At 34.1% G+C, this 20,686-nt stretch overlaps 2 protein-coding genes and 1 non-coding gene across 6 annotated transcripts; 2 read left to right on the forward strand and 1 right to left on the reverse strand.

Moving 5' to 3' along the window:
- The first annotated feature begins 994 nt into the window (after positions 1–994).
- On the forward strand, positions 995–4,766 carry LOC118348513 (protein NDL1-like). Of its 4 annotated transcripts, XR_004801581.1 has the most exons (10): positions 995–1,431; positions 1,503–1,582; positions 2,244–2,343; positions 3,004–3,101; positions 3,223–3,311; positions 3,472–3,541; positions 3,736–3,807; positions 3,910–3,977; positions 4,107–4,223; positions 4,473–4,766. XR_004801581.1 is itself a non-coding variant. In XM_035690376.1 (7 exons), exons 2-6 carry the CDS (start codon positions 1,565–1,567, stop codon positions 3,485–3,487), a joined length of 321 nt encoding a protein of 106 aa, XP_035546269.1. In that variant the 5' UTR covers positions 1,279–1,431; positions 1,503–1,564; the 3' UTR covers positions 3,488–3,541; positions 3,736–3,843. The 4 variants fall into 4 exon arrangements, 1 of the variants encoding a protein (XP_035546269.1); XR_004801579.1 differs by having other exon boundaries at positions 3,736–3,977; XR_004801580.1 differs by having other exon boundaries at positions 3,736–3,977; positions 4,481–4,766.
- Positions 4,767–12,866: 8,100 nt separating this feature from the next.
- Positions 12,867–16,736, reverse strand: LOC109001057 (serine carboxypeptidase-like 51). Its single transcript, XM_018978171.2, has 13 exons — positions 16,601–16,736; positions 16,361–16,458; positions 16,133–16,240; positions 15,803–16,043; positions 15,570–15,613; positions 15,404–15,471; positions 15,213–15,318; positions 14,920–15,116; positions 14,757–14,826; positions 14,502–14,552; positions 14,159–14,211; positions 13,855–13,987; positions 12,867–13,085 (listed from the first exon to the last, which is right to left on the reverse strand). Exons 1-13 carry the CDS (start codon positions 16,734–16,736, stop codon positions 13,011–13,013), a joined length of 1,380 nt encoding a protein of 459 aa, XP_018833716.1. The 3' UTR covers positions 12,867–13,010.
- Positions 16,737–17,905: 1,169 nt separating this feature from the next.
- On the forward strand, positions 17,906–18,101 carry LOC118348548. Its single transcript, XR_004801626.1, has one exon. It is a non-coding gene; the product is annotated as a U2 spliceosomal RNA (small nuclear RNA).
- The last annotated feature ends 2,585 nt before the right edge of the window (positions 18,102–20,686 follow it).

Below are 20,686 nucleotides of genomic sequence, written 5' to 3' on the forward strand. Positions count from 1 at the left end.
GGGAATTGTTGGTATCTCTTAACTTTCTCAATTTGTTTAAATATGAAGTTGCTTATATGATTTCATATTTGTCTTTTGTATTTATATTTGCATCTTTTTATTATTTGTGTTTATGATTTTTTAATATATTTGGTTTATCTAGCGGATTTTTTGTTCGTGGGATTGATATAGGGAGTTTTTAAAGTATTGGGTAAGGACTTTTTGCAGAATCCTTGAAAAGGGATCTACTTTTCTTACACTCAACAGATGCACATGAAGAATTTCAATCATAATGCTCTTATAGGAATGTGGGAAAATTTTAGCAAAGTATAGCAATCCAGATTGTTGAACCTGGAAAATTTTGAAAAAATCCATATTTCAATAATAGTGCACCTCATTATATGGTCCTGCTCATGTGTAAAGCAAAGCAAAATGAGACTAACTTTAGAGTTGGACCCACTTGAATGAAATCAGGTTGATGTTTTTGCCTCGACAAGTCTTGTTCTTGTTTATCCTTTTCTTTGGTCTCTCATGCGTATTTCAAGGAAGAGTTTTTATAGATTTCTTGTAACTTTGCCAAGTTTTCGTGCACATCATGTGAGCTATTAAATTTGAAATCCACAAAAGTACACAAACTACTCATGTGATTAATAGGCTGCGAAATGGGTTTGGCATATTTCTCCATCTTGTCGTTTATAGTTATCAATTGACATATGGCAAGAATATTGTACGTAATGAGAAAATTGGAGCTTATGACTTTATACCCATTATACTTGTGTGAGGGTTACTATATATGGACCTTTCTTTATACATCAGAATTTATTAAACTTAAGCCTAATTTCGAAATTGCTCTAGATGTGCACGCACACACATGGAGGTTGCTATTGCATCATTCACCAATTTACCAGCCTTTGGTAGGAGAGATGATCTATAAATTTCTTGTCAAGTTCTTTATAGGTTTAAATTTGCTCCATTTCATTTTTGTTGGATGATTGAGCCTGCTACATTAGTTTTTTCCAGGGTTCAAAGAAGAAGAGTAGTGATCTCAAATATGACATATTTGGATGGATTATCCTAGCAGTTGGAATTGTTGCGTGGGTGGGAATGGTGAAATCCCACATTCCTCCACCTCCTCCAAAATAAGCCTTTTGCTCATGTTCAAGGCAGCCTTGCCGGTACTAGCTGGAAGTTTCAAATTCGGGTCGATAGATTCAACAGTCTGGAGATGTAGTGAATTCAGTAATTCATGGGGTGTGCTATCCAAAACAAATAAAAATACACGCCGAGGACCTGTAGAATAGGCAAAATATCAGTATTTTTACTCTTTCACTACTTTTTGGTGACGCTTTCCCCTATCTACTAACCTGATCTGCCATAACCAGGAGGATTATCTACCCATCAGTTTCTCAGGAGTTCTTCCAATATCCACTATGTCAGTCACCATAAAGAAAGGTACGTCCAATTTTTTTTAGTTGTATTTGTATTTGTATTTGTATTGAATTATAGAACATGTACATCGCTAGGAACAGAGCTTGTCTTGCTGCTTTAGGCCAGGCGCACCTCAGGCCCACCACCCCCTTCTCTAATGGGAATGCAGTGGAGGGTAAGCTGGCAAATATCTGTACCTTCTATTAGTGGAAAAAAATCTATTAGTGGAAAAAATCTCCCCAGAACCAGTACCTATAATTATAATTATAATAATAATAATAAAATCACCCAATGAAGAGCAGTGGTTGGTGTGTCATTTGGTGAATTGTAACTATCAACAGTGTTAGCAGAGAGGATTCCACTTGGCTTTTCTTCTGCTTTCCATGCAAAAGAAGCAGAAGAGATGCCCTCACACAAGTTTACCAGCCTTTGGCAGGAGAGATGCCCATCTCTAATTTTGTAACTATCAACAGTGTTAGCAGAGAGGAATCTCTAATTTCTGTTTAATCTCTAATTGAAGATTGTCTTCCATGCATGCATTCCTATTGTCAGCATTAAAGTTGCTCTTCTGGTTGTTGACTGCAAATGTTGCTGTTAGGATTTAGTATTAGAGTATTAGATTGGTTTCATTTGTTTTTGTATTTTAAATTGACTTAAGCTTTACTGTAGTGCCAACAAAACTGGACCTTGCTCTGTCTTTGATTCTAAGGTTGGGAATTCACAAATAGGATGGCTGGAATGGATATTGGGTCTTGAGGAGTTTATTTGCCTATTTAATTTGCTTGGTTCTGAATATGACTGAAACTGTTATGCACCTATTGAAATATGTCTTGCAGGAGCATCGTATAGAAACTTCTCTTGGTTCTGTGTCTGTTGCTGTGTATGGAGACCCGGACAAGCCAGCTCTTGTCACTTATCCAGATTTAGGTCTAAATCGTGAGTAAATTTAACTTCATTTTTTACAAAGTGTTTTCCGTTCATGTGGATTCGAATTTTAGACCGTCGTGTATGCGGGATGTCCAACACTGCATCTTCCTCACCAAGCCCATTAATTTATGGTATATCGATAGATATACTTATTAATTTCCAATGCTTTTATGTTGATTTTTGGTATATATGGTTTTTTTTTTTTTTTTTGTATGGAGAACATGATCAAATTGTCCAAAATTTTGGGAAACATGAGTGACATAAGCATGAATTGCTGGAAACTTGCATCGTCCAGAATTTTTTGCAAATGATAGACAGCCAAATCATTTCAGCTTTAAGTTGCGTAGTTCTGTGGACTTGGGACAATGAATGTCTTGTAACGAAATGTAAGAAATATGTTTGCTTTCCCCCAACTCTCATCAAAATACATGTGTTCTTCATGCATGGCCATAGTTTAAATTTGAATCCACACCGTGCATGTTTTAGGGTACGAAAAATGTAAATATGCATCATATGTTTCTTTTTTTTTATCAGTAAAACAAGGATTTTATTGATAACATGTTTCTTGATTTGTTACATCAAGAAATTAAGAAGTCAGATGATACTATAAACCTGTTTCACCATGCTACCAAGCTCTAACTTATCTTTTGGCTGTATGTGATTGATCAGATGTGTCCTGCTTTCAAGGATTATTCTTTTGTCCAGAAGCATGTTCCTTGCTGCTCCACAATTTTTGCATATATCATATTAGTCCTCCAGGGCATGAGGTTTGTAACTTACTATTTGACATATTTTGGTAATGTTTGATTTTCATATCTGCATTGCATTACTATGTTATTTATTAAATGCAATAATTAACATAATTTGTTTCTTCAAGAGCTGTTGCAGTTGGGAGCTGCCGAAATCAGCCCCGAAAAGCCTTTGCTTTCCGCTGATGATTTAGCAGATCAGATTGTCGAGGTTCTCGATTTCTTTGGGTAATTTCGTTTCACTTGATTCGTATCTGTTCTCTTTTTAAGCATTGGCTAATCAGGAACTCTCCCTAGGGTTCTCATTTGCTTCCTATAGTTTGACAATGACAATGATAATAAATATTATGTTTGGGATGATTTTATTTTCTGTAATGGGGAACCCTAGAGGAAGAAAAGGTTGAGCAGACCCTTCTACAGCTAAGAAGTTTGAAGAAAATTGTAAACAATCTATGGAGGTAGGGTCTTTGAAGCTTTGGTGTATGATCTTTTTCTTCTTTTAACTCTCTTTTGTTCCAAAGAGGTAGGGTCTTTGAAGCTTGCTTTGATGTTTGGCCTTGATGGCTTTGCTTATCTTTGTCTAATGTATTTTGAAAGACAAGTTTGGGTCTGAATGGTGCTTTTGAGTGATTGTACTTTTATTTGGATGCAGTACTTTACCTTTATTATTTAAGGCTGCAATTCGATTTAAGGTTGAGATTGTATCACCTGCAAAATGGGAAAGGTCACATTCTACTCTTATCTTGCCTCATTGGAAAAGGTATACAAATAGCATTCCCTCCCGAATTTATAATGACTATGTTGTCTGAAGCTTTGGCTTGAGCAGTAGATTTTGTATAGAGATGCAAGCAGAAGCAGAACGCAAAAAGAGAGCTCAAGTTCTTGACTCTGAAGGTAATAAAGTCAGTAAAAAATCTTCTCCTCACTTCAGAAAAGTAAGAAATTGACCATCTCATTTGGTTATTGCATGTATGTAAGGACATTAATTAACAATAAACAGTGATGCATGCGCATTGCATGCAGTACTATGACACTGTCATGGTGGGCCTATAAAAGGAGTCGAGAGACACGTCCCAATGTACAGGCCATGAGCTGGTCACCCTCTCTTTTTCTGCACTCAAATTCAGCTCTCAAGTAATCGTAAGCCTTCTCATCTTTCTTTCACTCGAGTTTTTAGCCTCTTTTTTTTTTTCCTCTCTTAACCATTTTTTGTATAAATGAAGTGTTTTGAACTTCCTTAGAAGCAAAATGATTATTTCTTACAAAAATGGAAAAGGATTTGTCGGCTTCTTTTTGTTTTTGTTCTTTTCCCTTTTGTTGTCTTTGAATAAATCGGTGTTGCAGCATTCATGAGCAATGACAGAGTTCTTTTTATGTCTCAATCGTTAGTACCACAGATGGAGGTAAAGAAGGAACATATATTAGAGCCTTATGGGAGATTTGAGGGGATAGATCATGAAGCTGCAACCACACCTTGGACTCTGAAGGATGCCATTATCGTACCCCAAAGAAAATCTTGCAGCAAAATCTCAAGCGTAGCTCAAGATGACAAAGATGAGGCTGGAATTAGTAAAATGAAAAGTTTTGATAAAAATTTGGAATCCCCAGCTGGGAGAAAAATTCGCAAGGCAAAGTCACTGAGTGCTCAACTCGAGAAGTCCTATGCTGAAGCCCTTTTTTTTCTTAAACACATCGTGTCTGATCTAATATAGTGTGCAAAAATTTAAGGAAATAAATTTTTAATGCTAAATCTGTTAAAAAAAAACTGTAATTTCAATTTCTCCAAACTTGGATCAACCTATGGCCTATTTTAACTTATTTGTCGTTGTATTAATTTTTTTATCTTTTAATTTATGCAAGCATGTACTTAACTATCATTATCCAAAAATATTTGTTAGAATTTGCATTTTTTTTCTATGCAATACATTATTGATTCAAATCATTTTTTTTTTTATAAAAAATATATTATGTTTTAAAAATAATCATTTCATCTAACTAGGCTAACGTGCTTTGCACGTTACCTTGACCTAGTATATATATATATATGTGTATATATATATACTTTCATGCTTTATATGAATACAATAACTTATTACTTATAAAAAAATGCATATATATATATATATATATCTACCAACTTGCTCGAAATTAATTTGAGATTCAACTCCTATGACATTTGACATTTTCCATGCATGACCCTAGGATATTCTTTTTGGGAAGCCTCGTGATTTGTGATTAATGGACTATGAAAATAATTAAATCTATGTACAACATGTTACAACAATTATCATGTTACAACAAAACTTATATGGATAATTAAGCCTCATTATTTGTGATTCAACTCTTGATATCATAGTAAGCTTCCTAGCCCATCTCACTTCCTTGGCCATATAAGTATTATCAATGGACATAGTTCTCATCAGAAACATTTCCCATCAATACCCAACATGAATGGCCAGACTTAGGAATTGGTGTATAAAATGAAGAGGGATTCAGAAGAAAGACGTCAGCTTTAATTTGGCCAGTTCTTTAATATAATTGTTAACTATTTTCCTGTAATTTACCTTTGGTAATGGCTATTGTAATGTTCTAGCTACTACTTTTTCCTAAATAAATGTTTTCTATTGGCTAATACAGTTAAGCATGGCTAACAATTTGGTTCGGGTGGATTTTTGGACACCATGCTTTGTGGATCAAGAGGGGAATATTAATGATATTTTCAAGAATGAAAATTGTCTCAGTGAATCAGCATTACTATCACATGAGAGGTTTACTGCAGTGATGTCATTTAGTCCCAAGGCTGCATATCATCCATGTTGTTGGGTTGTACTTTGGTTATATTTGCTCTATTCATTGTATTTTGATGGCCTTAATTGACTTGTTAACCCAATGGACAGAATTGTAAAGTACAATATTAATTATGTATAATATATGTTACCAACTTTGGTGGTTTGGTTGGTTAATTTTTTGGGTGTTGGTTACATTTGTTGATAGATTATTGTGTTAAGAGAGGTTCAATACAGGCCTATTTGTGGGATAAATGTAGAAAGTGACTATATTTTTGGTTGGATTGTTTGTGGGATTGATTGGCAGGAAACCAATTTTTTTTTATAATGCCATACATTACTTCATAAAACCTATTTATGAGGAGTTGATTTGGTGGGAAAACAGGTGTAATGAAACAATTGTATTTCCCACGACTATTATTCCTGGGTAATTAACTTTTTTGACGTATGATTTTGATGGGAAATATAAAACAAAACTGAGTAAAAAATGATATTCCTACCGATAATTGTAATGAGAAAATATCTTTTGCCATGAAATAATACCCGTGGGATATAGTAATGATCGCTTTTGCTACGAAATGAGGTTAACCGGGAAAAAACCATTTACAACCACTTCAGTTCATAGCAAGTTATCTTTTCTCACCAATTGATTGTGGCGAGAATACCCTATTTCCACCAAAAGTCAACGTCCAGAGTAATGTTTTCCCTTAAATGAATTGGTGGGTAAAACTTATAATACATGACTTTTGCCACAAAGTTCATTTATGGATATAGGAGATTTTCCACGAACTACTGCCATGGAGGATGACGTTATTACTGACCACGAGTTGATGTTAGTGAACTTATTTGCCACAAAATTAAAATGCGTTATCCACCATTTATGTCGTGGTGAAAAGGGTGGTTTTACCCATGAAATAAAAAATTGGTGGAAAAAATATCTTTCCCCACCTGTTTTATTCCACGAGTCTCCCATGACAAAAATTGGTGGGAAATACTTCTTTTCCTAGGAAGTATACACTTTTTTCGACCGCACCCCCTCCTGGGAAAAACCAAGTTTTGTTGTAGTGAGTTGGGACTCTTCCACATTATACTACTTCATCACAATATAAACACCTTAAAAAATGTGGAAAAAATAAGTGTATATGAATATGATATTGCAAATGAAAAATGGGCATGCAGCTATTTTGAATCTTTATTTGAATATGGTTGCAGCTTGTTAGATAATTCGAAGGTTGGACTTGCAATGGATTATGTGAGGTGCAGAATATGAGTATGATGAGGTGGGTCAAGCAAACTATGAGTATGATGAGGTAGGACATGCAATAATGAGTGTGATGAAACCATTGAACCTCCTGGGCTTGGAATGACATTTTCATCTGTAGAAGAAGTTTGGTCTTACCATATGAAGTATGATAAGCAGAAGAGGTTTGAGGTGTGTAAAATGAATTCTAAATAGGAAGACGATGAGAATGTCAGATGGCTCTGCTTGGCATGTGCGCGACAAGGCACATCAAAGAGTAAGATTGTGAATATTCTGAAGCCAAGAGGAACAAAAAAGATAGGGTGTATGATTAGAATTAATGCAACCTTGAATGATGAAGGTGGATATACCCTGACTAAAGTAAAATTAGATCACACACATATTTGTAGTCTGGGAAAAGAAAAACATTTCAGATGCTTTAAGAAGGTTAATACTCTTATGGCTAAGAGGCTGGAAATAAATGACGAGACATGTATACGAGTGTAAACAAATTTCAAGATTGTGGTTGTTGAAGTGAGGGTTACGAGGATGTGCAATTCGGGGAGGAGTGTCAGAACTACATTGACAAAGCATGTTAGCTTCCCCTCGGGGTTAGAGGTGCTGAAATTCTATGTAACTATTTTCGAGATATGCAAAAAAAAAAAAAAAAAAAAGTCCATATTTTTACTATCAGATAGATGTGCGTATGAATCATTCGGGGATATGATTATATTTGACACAATATACTTGACTAATGTGTACAAGATGCCATTTGCACCGTTTGTTGGTGTGAACCACCATGGTCAATCAATTCTATTCGGGTGTGGATTCATATCCAATGAGGACGCACGTACTTTGAGTGGTTGTTTGAAGTGTATGAATGACCAACCGCCTAATGTAATCATCACAGACCAAGACAAGGCAATGCAAATTGCAATTTTAAGGGTATTTCCGATGTCTAGGCATCGCTTCTGCTTGTGGCATATAATGAAGAAGCTTCCTAAAAAATTTGGATCACATTCTCCATATGAGGAGATCAAGAGTTTTCTATAGAAGTGCGTATATGGCTCTTTAAGTGAACATGAATTCAAAGAACATTGGTGCGATTTGCTCGATACATATGATCTAGAATGCATGGTTGAGATCACTATATAGTGACTGGCGTTCTTGAGTGCTGGCCAACATTAGAGTCACATTTTGGACAGGGATGTCAACGACACAACGGAATGAAAGCATGAATGCAGTCTTCGTTGACTACGTTAATTTTAAGACAACTCTAAAATAATTTGTTGATCAGTACGATTCAGCCCTAAGGAGGAAGGTAGAGAATGAAGTAATTGCTGACTTCAATTCATTTAATACTAAGATTCCTTGCATCAGTCGATATCCTCTTGAGAACGAAAGCCAAGTTTGGACACATGTGCCGGCTTTCTTGCCAAGTCCGTCGACTGGTCCTCCCTCACAGATAATTCAAACTACATTACGATATAACATGTCTTAAAAGCCTTGGCTTTTTTAACATTTCTTTTTCATTTTATGTCCACAATACAAACCTTGCCTAGTATACCCACAGTATACACTTGGCCTGACTTATTTTGGTATTGGACTGACTATGCCTCCCGCACAAGTAATTTAACATACAATATGGTATAACATATCTTAAAATTCGAGTGTTCTTTTAACATTTTTTTTTTTTCATTTTATGCCCATAGTATACACCTGGCTAAGTATACACTATGGATTTTGGTGTTAGATCGACTGATCCTCCGCCACAGGTAATCCAACTACACTTGGCCAACTACATTCAGGTGTTTTTTTAACAGTTTTTTTTTTTTTTTTCCATTTTATGCCCACAGTACGCACCTGGCCAAGTATACACTACGACTTATTTTGGTATTGACTCAATTGGTCCATCCCTCACAGGTAATCCAAACTACATTACGGTATAACATTTCTTAAAAGTGTTGGTTCTTTTAACCATTTTTTTGCCCTTCCAATGTTGTCAATTTGCATTTGTTCTTACTATTGTCTAAACTCTTTCGTGCAGCCTTCTCGATTGCATCTAGCGGACTAGGACGATATTGATGTACACGTTCAATTATAAATGATACAGTTTTGGTGGAGCTGGATAATTTTTTGTGGATATTAAAAAGTACTTTTTGTAATGACTATTATTTGAGATTTTCATTGTTGGTAGAGATGTCAATTTTTTGGCGGAGATGAATATATCTTAATTGAAGATGGTCATTTTTTTTGTGGAGTAGTATTGTGCAAATAAATCACTCTGCATACTGACTTGGCAATTTGTAGTGGTGACAAGGACAACGAATGACATTCACATTTATGGTAGAATGATATAAAAGTTGAGATTTACTGGATTCATGTGATGGGGATGTGTTAGTATCATACTTGATTTATCTTATTATATTTTGAAAATGCTAAAAACTGTCATCACAGGAAAAGAGATGGTTTGATTAAATTCGACGGTTCAATTGTGGTGTGGTGCCTCTTGGTTATAGTGCTTAGGCTGAGATGTAGACTTTTAGAGAGAGAGAGAGAAGCCTTAGTGTAAAGAGATTGGACAAAAGAGGGAGATGAGACCAAGATAGGGATGACTCACCAGCAATGGAGCTCTAGACGACGATGCAGCGTGCTCCAAGTATTGGCTTACTGGCATAGACATTTGGTCATTGAGGTTGTCATAAAGTAGAGAGAGCGACTGAGAGATTTATAGGTAAAAGTAAGGTTGAGCAGAAATCCAAAAATCCGATTTCGAAACCAGCTCTGCTCCGACTCCAAAATAACAGAGTCGAAGTCGGATTTATTTTTAACTTTTCAGTCAAGGTCGGAGTTGGAGTCGGAGGTGTCGTTGGATTGACTCTGACTCCGATTCAATCTGACTTCGACTTTATGTTCCAACTTCGACTTTGATTCTGAATTCGACTCTGTTATTGTATATATATTATAAAAATATGTATTTATTTATATATTTATCATATAGACTAGCATAGTTATATAATTATATAACTAGAACTTATAAAGTTAAATTCAATAATATACTAGTATGAGCTAATTATTATAAAATAATATACTTATATTATAATATAAATAGACTAATGATAGTTTAGTATATGTAAACATCATAGTATTACTACCATATATAATCAAGTGTAGAAATAAGTTAGACACTAGTATTTAAATAAGTATAGTATAACAAATTAATAACACATATACTAATTTACTAAAATATAATAACATGTAATTAGACACTAGAAAATCTAGTATATAATTAAGTTAGAAATAATTTAGACATTAGTGTAATAATATGTAATACTAATGTAATAACATGTAGTTAGGCACTATAGTATAAGTCTTGTATAGAAATAAATTAGACACTAGTATAAAAATAACTAATAAATCTAGTATAATAAATTAATAGCACATAATACTAATTTACTAAAGTATAATAACATGTAATTAGACACTAAAAATAAGTCTAGTGTAGAAATACGTTATAAATAAGTTAGCCACTAGTATAATATAATAACATGTAATACTATAGTATAATAACATGTAATTAGAGACTAAAATTAATATGTAATACTATAGTATGATAACATGTAATTAGACAATATAGTATAAGTATAGTATAAAAATTAAATTAGATATTATTATAGAAGTAAATTAGCAGTGAATGAATTAGATAAGTTAGATATTAGTCCATCATTAAAAACCTGCATTGGTTTTGATTACCAGAATTTCTTATTCATAATTTGTTGGTAGGTTTTTCGGAATATAAAGCTAAAGTGGCCTCATTAGCAATATGTTGCTTTCCTAGCATTTGTTCTTACCTGAAGAGTTCAAATTGAAGCTTTTCAAATGTCATCAAATTATACTTTTCTGGCAAATGAAATAAGTGGTCACACTATAGATGATCAAATTAATCTTCATCCTTAATTATCTTTCTAACAATTAATATTAGACAATTGATCAGTAGGGAGTTGGAAGCTTGAATGAAATCTGTGCAAATTAGTCTTGGAGCCTTGATAAAATTTCTGCAATTGGATTTCCAATAATTGGCAGTACTACTGATGATTGATTGAAGATTTGATGGCCAATACATGCAACAGGCTACGTGCAGCCTAGAACTGCTTGGAGGGTACCTAAACCCATAGAGAGTAGAGACTACCTTTTCACATAAGATATCAAATTAGCAACGAACTAGCTAAGGACACACTAGGCATATATACACTCTTGATCTTTTCCCTAAGTACATACAAATGTGGGTTTCAGATTGTTGTGTACTGTTTGCCCAAAAGCTTTGTCATTCCGAGTTGGAAAATATATGGGAGGTTAGGGTTTGATCCGAGCCATCAACAATTCAATAAGTTCATTGGATCAAAGGATGGGTAGAAATTGACATACTCGAATACGACAAATTCGTATAACCTAATCTAGTAGGAGCACGAGAGAATTGAAATCTTAAATAAAACATATTATGATGGATCATATATATGAACTACCTAACCAAGGAGTTTTGAACATCGAACAATGCGAACTATTATTCTGATCTACGTAAAAAAAATTAATTTCCTTTGTTACCATAAAGTAAAGGTTTTAGCAAAAACTAGTGGACATTTAGAAACACCAAAGTACACAAAGAAATAGCAAGCATAAAAGAAATAATAATGTAATCTGTCTCAAAGGGAATATGGTTTTCGAAAGTTTAGATTAAAAACCAAAGATAAATATCATGAGCTCTAAACTTCTTCAGTATAATGATAATATATCAATCATATTGGAAGAGTTAATCAATTTTGGATGTTCCGACTCAACTCGTATAAAACTTACGTTATTATGTCCAAACTCAACTCGAGATTCGACTAAAAATCAAATCGAGAGTTCGGCTCAACTCATTTATTAATTTTTTTAAAAAGAATTATTTAAAAAAAATGAAATTAAAAAGTAAAATAACATAATATTCTTACTCACAATATACAATTAAATATAAATTTATTTTTACAATTATAGTTATTCACAATTATTTGCAAATACAATTAAATAACTACAAGACTATATGGCTAATTGGTTCTTATCCAATTCTAATAAATTATACTAGTATAAGATATCAGTTATTTATAAGTACACATGATACAATGATACTCATTATAAGTTAATGAATCATATATACACACATATGACGTTCATCATAATTACTATATATTATTATATATACTATATATAATGAACTTTACACATATATAACATGATTTATATATATATATATATATTAATATATATATATATATATCTGTGTTAATTAGTATATGATCAACGAGCTGACGAGTTCTCGAGCTTAACTTTATACGAGCATGCATGCTCATAAACTTTAATTGAGTCGGGTGAATTTTATACAATTACTTTGTCTAATTTAATAATCGAATCTAACTTTTTGTTCACCAACAACCTATTAATTAATAATCGAATAGAGTCGAATGAGTTTAATCGAGCCAATTGAGTAGCATTATTTATTTACAGCTATAATTATTACTACACAATCACACTTCATCCCATCATTTGAAATAAATATTTTACGTGTTGTACTTATACTCGCGAGAGGAAGAAGTATTAAATTGCAAATTAAATTATGAAACTCCTTTCTTAAATATTTATACTAGTTTAAGCTTTTGAAATAAATAAATATTTAAGACAAGATAGTAAATTATTTAATTTAAACTAAATACATGAACTGCGGATGACCAAACATATATAGTATTGCACCTCTCTCTCTCTCTCTCTCTCTTTCTGGTTTGCTCGTTGGCTCTGCGACTGAACCAGCTTACAGGCAACCCTCTTCCTGGTTGGCTAATCGCTTGTTGGAATGACATTTTTCCTTAATTTCTACCAAGAAGCCGCTGGGGACTGCGTGATGGCACCGACCATGTTTAATGCAACACAGGGCTGATCACTAGGTACCTGCATGCATATATGTAAATATCAGAATAAGCATTTCCTTAATTTCTCATGCAAGCAAATTAAACAACAATCTCACATTCTTAATTACTGATCAGGCTATTTGCAACCCTCTCTCTCTCTCTCAAAGGTCATGATTATTACTCATTATGTCAGCACTCATGCATGCAGATATATACAGGGTTAGCTCGAAAAGCATGCAGCTCATGAAACAAGGTGTTTTTCCTTTTCTTGTTTTTCTTGACCAAAAGAGGGATCAGTTCCTGATCTGATCAGATTTCTTTAAAATGAAGCATGTGAAAGAGACGAGTGCAACAACTAGGGCAAAATTTTAAAGCGGTGGTGGCCCCAAGCTAGCTAGCACGCACGTACATTTACTTTCATCATGTGGAAGACTTGAAGTACATGTCACGTGTGCAAGTACTGGCAGAACTAGTTCTCGTCGATCGATAAAATTGTTCTGATCTAAGATCTTTATTTCTGTGAAGTACTAGAAATAACTGAAAATGGTAATTATTATTATATTATATATGAGCTAATTCCATGGTATTAATGATCATGCATGGGGAATGACGTTATTGCCAACAGATTAAAAACAAACACACTCTTTATTTATATTCTTGCAATATATACTTAGGTTTGGAATTTAAGATGACATGTAATCTCCATTTATCTAATTGTAATCACAGTTTTTTTCATTAAAAAGTGAGGATAATCAATAAAATTGAATACTGTATTCTTTTCAGACAAAAAAAAAAAAAAAAGGACTTACAAAGTGGCCTGCTCCAAGAATCCAATAGAAATGTAGGTTTTTGTATGACTTGAAGAAACCCTCTGTTCTTGTATTATTTCCACAGTAGAGAGGGGTTCTGACCGTGCTCGAGAAATTAAGTAGCCCTTCCCACCTGATCATACACGCGCGTATATATTATATATATATATATATATATAGAGAGAGAGAGAGAGAGAGAGAGAGAGAGAGAGAGAGAGAGAGAGAGAACACAAACACCATTTCAAGATGGCAGGAAAAAAAAAGAAAGAATATTAAAGGAATTAGAAAGAGATTAGAGAGTTACTTGAGTTTTTCAATCCAGGCTTCTGTTCCCATGGTTGCACATATAAGATCAAGCTGCAATTAACGAGCAGCCAAACTATATATCATGTCATGATCAGCCCTGGCTTATATATATATATATATATATATATATATATTATCAAGGTTACAATATCATGATGAGTACTATAGTTATTAATATGAATATTCCCACCAATATTGATGAAAATTAATATTAAAATTAAAATGACAAAAATTAACCAAATTATGTCGAATTTGATAACAACTAATGATATTTCGCCTCAAGTACTACTCAACAGTACTACCATCCTTGAAAAAATAGAAGTACTGATTATTAATCTTACTTGCCCATTGTAAACAGTCACATTCACTCCTTTAGCAAGGAGCTCATCGACCTGTAAAATATATATTAACAAGGATTTGGTCACTTAAAAGATCTAACTTTAAAGAAAATAAAAAATGTGATCAAAGAAATTAACTTTTATTAATTACTTTTCTTAGTGAATCTATGAAGGGAAAAAAAAAAAAATGGAATTTTCCTGCCCTAAAACTGAAATCAGACTTTACAAACTTCACTCATTAATTGATCTCCTAATTACCTCACTGATCCTTGGTTTCATAAAATCGCCCACAAGCTTTGTGAAAACATTTTCTGACTGCCCTTCCCACCTGTAAAGGAAGCCCTCAATGATACTTCTTTCATTTACAGTTTCAGCAATTTTTTTTTTTTTTTCTGCAATCAGAAAGGCAGAGAAAACTCACTCCACATTTTCTGGAATGATCTTGAGTTTCTTTTTAATAACACCATTCATCAAACTCCCCAAATCACCTACACCACCAGGAGAAGACCTTAAGGAACTCAAATACGTTGAATATCTTTTTACTGCTATCCCTTTTGAGAAATCTACTTGATCTGTAATCGCTTCTGATCCAAAATCCAACAGAAAATTGTAGAAGTCCTGAAAATCCACGCATCATATTAATTTTGTGTTATAATTGAGTTTTAGAGACGAGAATTCAGTCAATATATATATATGGCTAAATGCATTCTATACCACATTATTGCTGTTGGAGGTAACTACTGACTCAAGTTGCATCCATGAATTGGTTGCATCAACATATTGACCTTGCTCAATTTGCTGCTTAATCTTCAGAGCCAGACTGTTTTTTCAAATGAGTTTGTCAGCAAACTGAAATTCTCAAATCCTAGTCTTAGATGTTTTAATTAATGTAGTTAAAAGTGGACCTATTTGATTTCTGCAGCCCGTTGTTATCAAACCGCGAGATATCTTTGAGAAGAGGACCCCATGAAAACTGCATTACCAAAGACTTAAATCTTAGCAGATGAAATACATATAAAAGTTCCTAATTATTGCATACTTTAATTGGACAAATCAACAAGCTGTTTCTACCACGAAATCTTCTGGGGAGATCCAACTATCTCCTAGTGCCACTCCTGCATATGGAAGAGAAAAAGAATAGGAAAACAAAATCGCTCAAGTTTCTGCAAAAATATATCTACAATGAGCACAATGACAGTCTCTCTCTCTCTCTCTCTCTCTCTCTCTCTCTGTGTGTGTGGCTATGTCCAGATAATTCTTGACATAGCTCGTTGGAGAAAGATTGTTTGTTTGAAAAATGTTACCTCCCAATTTAAGCTTCAACTTCCCAGCTTCTATGGCCTTAAGTGCTGAGAGTGCAAGAGTAACTGCATATTTCCCACCATAAGATTCTGCCACAATGTGTAGAGGACACTTTTGGAGACTCTCATTTCTATTGAATATCTCCTCCAACAATGTCGTTAAATCAGCTGCTGCCTCCTCATCGGTTTTGACTAACAGTTCTTCATCCTCCACAAAACTATATCCCGTTCCAACCGGATTATCCTACGTACATGAAATCCAATAGGCAGTTTGTTAAAAGCAATGAATCTAATTTTTACTTCATTGCAGATTTCCAATCACGGCTAACTTACCACGAATAAAAGATCAGCTTTTCGCAACCATGTTGAATTCCTTGGCTTCAAATCACTGTCTAATGGCCCAATCTCTTGAAAATTTCCAATCCCAACTCCTGAAGCACCCTATGAAGCTTGAAGAAATTAATACAAATATCGACAGTGGATCACAAAACTAGTGAAAGTGAAAAATGAATTAGCTTGAAGAAACAAGTATATCATGTTCAAGAGTTTTTCAATACTCACAGGTCCACCCTGCAACCAAAGAATGATAGGCCATGGCTTGGAGGGATCATCTTCAACCCTGTAGGGACTTCTGTAAAGCCACCAGAACATGTGGGCTTCTGCATATATATATATATATATATATATATATATTTATATTTATATAACACAATCCAGATGCAAAGAATAACGTACACTTCCTTTGAGAACAAAAGTACTAAGAATACAAATGAATAAAATCTTTCACAAACATCAACTTACTGGGTCTAACTTCAACATATCCCCATTCCTCTAATCCTTCCTGTGCTTTTGCTGCCGCTGCTGCTGCTGCTATTCCTCCGTGAAACAGAGGAAAAAAGAACAGTAGAGAGAAAACAATAGAACACCATTTTCCCATTTAGAAAGCAACAAATTATACACTGACCACTACTTTGGTAGAAATAGAAAGAATCGTAGAAGTGTATATTTCTGTAATGTATTAAACTATATAAAGGAAGCTTATATATAGTGGAATATGGCCAAAACAAATAAGGAAATATACAACTAAAAGGAAAGATTGCAACCTAACATAATTACAAGAAATTAAGGATATGATCTGGTATAATTCTAAGAAATTAAAGATATGATCTAACATTTTAAGTATATTCTAAGATACAAATATATACACTAACAACTCTAATTAATGATAAAAAAAGAATATGCTGTGAAGGAGATGATATGAGCACGGACGGAGTGAATTAAGCTTATTTTGTCCGAATCCTTCAAAACAAACAATTAATGCTGAAAAAAGCAGGCCAAAATAATTAATGCGTCTAGTTTTTTGGGTCAAACAAACAATTTAAATGCTAGGAAAAAGATAGAAATAGTTGAAATATTACAGCTAGCCCACCAATTGAGGGCTATGACAGCACAGTGCCGATGACAAAATATGGAATTGAGAGTTGGAAGTTTTCGATATTCTCCTTGTTGGCCCCATGCATATTGATGGTTCGCGGCCAATCTCTTCTTATTTTTTCTATTATTAGCATGAGATATCTACAAAGGCAAGCTAGGCAACACAAAAGAAACAAAAAAACAACACATGATGATCATGATCAAATTATGGTTCAAAACTTCCAACTCTCGGTTCCACACAGGACTGTCTTTTGCTGATTATGTAGACTACTGTTTGAAGAGTGCATTGCTTTCTCTTGTAAAAATAAGTAAAATAAGGTACTGGGAAAATTTAATAAAATAAGGGATGGCCGGGCTTTGGATGGTGCTGATCATATGGGGTTAATTTGTGAGACTGCATGCAGGAACAATATCCTCTCTCTCTCTCTCTCTCTCTCTCTCTCTCTCTCTCTCTCTCTACGACCTTCTAAATGTGAAAAAAAACAGGTTCATGGACAAACAGGCGCACCCCTTAGTAATCGCTTGAATTATTCACTTCAGTGTGCGGAGCAGCGGAAGACACGGCCACGTGTGTTCTGTTCCCGCAAGCTCGAATAATCCCACACCGAGAGAATAAGAGCATCCGAAGTGAAGGCTGAGTTATAAAAACGAAACGGAAGGCAGAATCAAAGCATACCTTTCTCGGCCTTTTGGCTAAGATCAAGTGTAGTATCTGTTCTTATCAGTTTAATATCTGATACGTGGCCCATCGGGTCACACGATATTAAATTAATTTTTTGAGGGGGAAGGCCCATCACAGTAGCTTGCTGCTGGGGTCTTCGAGCGTCGTCCATGCGTTGCACTACTGCATAGGCCTGGCGCACCCCACCCAAACATAGTCCAAGGTTCTTCTAAAACCAAGTGAAGGAGGCCGGAAGGGCGTTCGAACTTTCTGAGATGGCCTTTTGAACCGATCATCTCGAGTCTTTAAAGATCAAAAGATCGCATGAAACAATGGAAGTTGGCATATTTTATTACCTTTTAAAAACGATAGAAAAGCAAAAATGGCATGGGAAAGGTGAAATTGTACCACTTCATTTGAAAATAGAATTCTACTTATCATTGGATGATGACTAACATCCCTCTTAAAAATAATTGAAACCAACCATTTTATAATTTATTTAAAATCATCCAATGGGAATACATTTCTGGTGGCCGTAGTGACGTTCGTAAATCATTATATTATATATATGTTTTACATATATAATTCTTTCATGTACATGTCATTTTTCGTAATAACCTTCCATATAAAGTTATATTTAATAGTATATATCGCACACTTTGAATTAAGTTGCACTACACGCCTCACACCACGCCATATATGCATCTGATTTAATTCTAATAAGATTGCATGCAAGATATCGATCCCTATGATCCTGAATATATATATTAATTAAGAGTAATTCTACATATAACCATGAAGTGTGTAAATGCCGCGTAATCGTTTTGAAAAAGAGTGGGATCTACTATTAAAAAATTAATTTTTTTTTGCTATATAAGTCCCATGTTTTATTCACTTTTTTTAAAGTGATTACGCGACGGTTGCACAATTTATAGTTGCAAATATCTTTTCTCATTAATTAATAATAATAAAAAAATCTAAAAATAGGATTTGGTATAAAAGGGATTTTTACACCCATTTATACCACATTTTTTCATCAATAACTAGTATATTACATTAATCATGCACCCTGCATATACAAACATTATAAAATTATTTTTAAAAGAGAAATGATATTTGCAATTGTGGAGTGCGCAAACGTCATCCAATCCCTTAAAAAAAAGTGAGTAAATACGGGATCCACATGAAAAAAAAATTAATTTTTTAGTAGTGGACCTCACTCTTTTTAAAAAAGATTGCATAGCGCTTTCGCATTTCATGACTGTATGTAGCATTTCTCTTTTAAAAAAAACTAACGGTGGGTGTCGACCACACCACCAAATTTTCGATGGCAATCAGACTCCAATGAGCAGTCGCCATATTCTGATAATGTGCCGCCAGATTTCAGCGACCTCTCAAGATGTCGGTTGAAATACTAGTGATTAGAATGAATTTTAAAAATAATTAGTATTAAGATTTTTAAGAATTTATCGTTCAAATTTTGAGATTTTGGAATATTCATTTTAAGAAAATTTAAATGGATATGATTAAGTTTATCATTGAATTGATAGAATTATGAATTAATATTGCATGCGTGAATAATTTATTTTTTTGTTTTTTTTTTTATAGGAGCAACTTTATTTCATAGTGGAAATAAACCATAAACAAATTACAAAAACTGTATATCAATCCAAGTAACATTTTCAACAAAAGAAGGTGCACTCTGCCGCCAAATTTGCATGTCAGTAGCACTCCATGCATGTCTTGTAAGTCGATGTGCAGCTTCATTTGCTAATCTGTTGGCATGTTGTAGTTTGCATTCCTTAAAGCCTTACATTATGTTATACCCCATATGATAAGGATCGGGGTAGGTGGTGTATGAGATTCTACATTGCTTGGGAATGAGAAATTCTTACTAATTTGTTATTTGTAACGTCTCAATGGAAGGCTCAAACCACATAACTTATACTCTAAAAGGACTAGTCAATGATACAATTGGAGCCCCATTGAAACCTTATAAAGAGCAAGAATTTCTCTTTCCCAAGCAATATGAGATCTCATACACCATCTACCCTTATTTTTATCATATGAGGTATCATAAATTAGCCTTCTAACTTCCTGCAACAGTGTTCTTTTAGGAGTAAAAGACTTAGTTCCACTATTAACCTCTTCAATCATCAACAAGCAATCACTTTCAAGGATGAGATTATCAATTCTCATGTTCACACATAGCTGTAAACCTCTTAATATTGCCAATACCTCTATGCTTTCTGGTTCACATACCTCACCTTCTACTTTACTGACTGCCATTAACACTTCCCCACTAGAATCTTTTAAGATAGCCCCTACACCTACTTTCTTCTGATCAAAGAACAATGCCCCCATCTACATTTAGTTTTAAGAAACCAGTTGGTAGGGGAGACCACTTATAAACCACTTTCTGGTATCCCTTTTGCATCTGCAACTTTGGCTCAGTTTTATAATTCTGTGAGAGAGCAAAACCAATTACCTATTGTAAAGGTAAGCAAATTTGGTTATGCACCATCTTGTTTCGCCTAAACCAGAAGCCCCATGCCATTAACACAAACTCTGCTAAGTCTTTAGAGGAGCCATATTCTTTAATATCCATTGCCACATGCATAAAAGGCCTGTGATGATCAAACTGTTGTAAGGCATGAAACTTCTTCACCTAATAATCATAAATGAAAGGACATAAAAGCAAAGCATGGGGTAAATCATCCAATTGGTTTTTATAGAAACAACATTGGCCATCCACATTGATCTTCTTAGATTAACCATTGTAGGTAAACCTT

Source organism: Juglans regia, chromosome 5, assembly GCF_001411555.2.
Source record: "Juglans regia cultivar Chandler chromosome 5, Walnut 2.0, whole genome shotgun sequence".
Classification (NCBI taxonomy): Eukaryota; Viridiplantae; Streptophyta; class Magnoliopsida; order Fagales; family Juglandaceae; genus Juglans; species Juglans regia.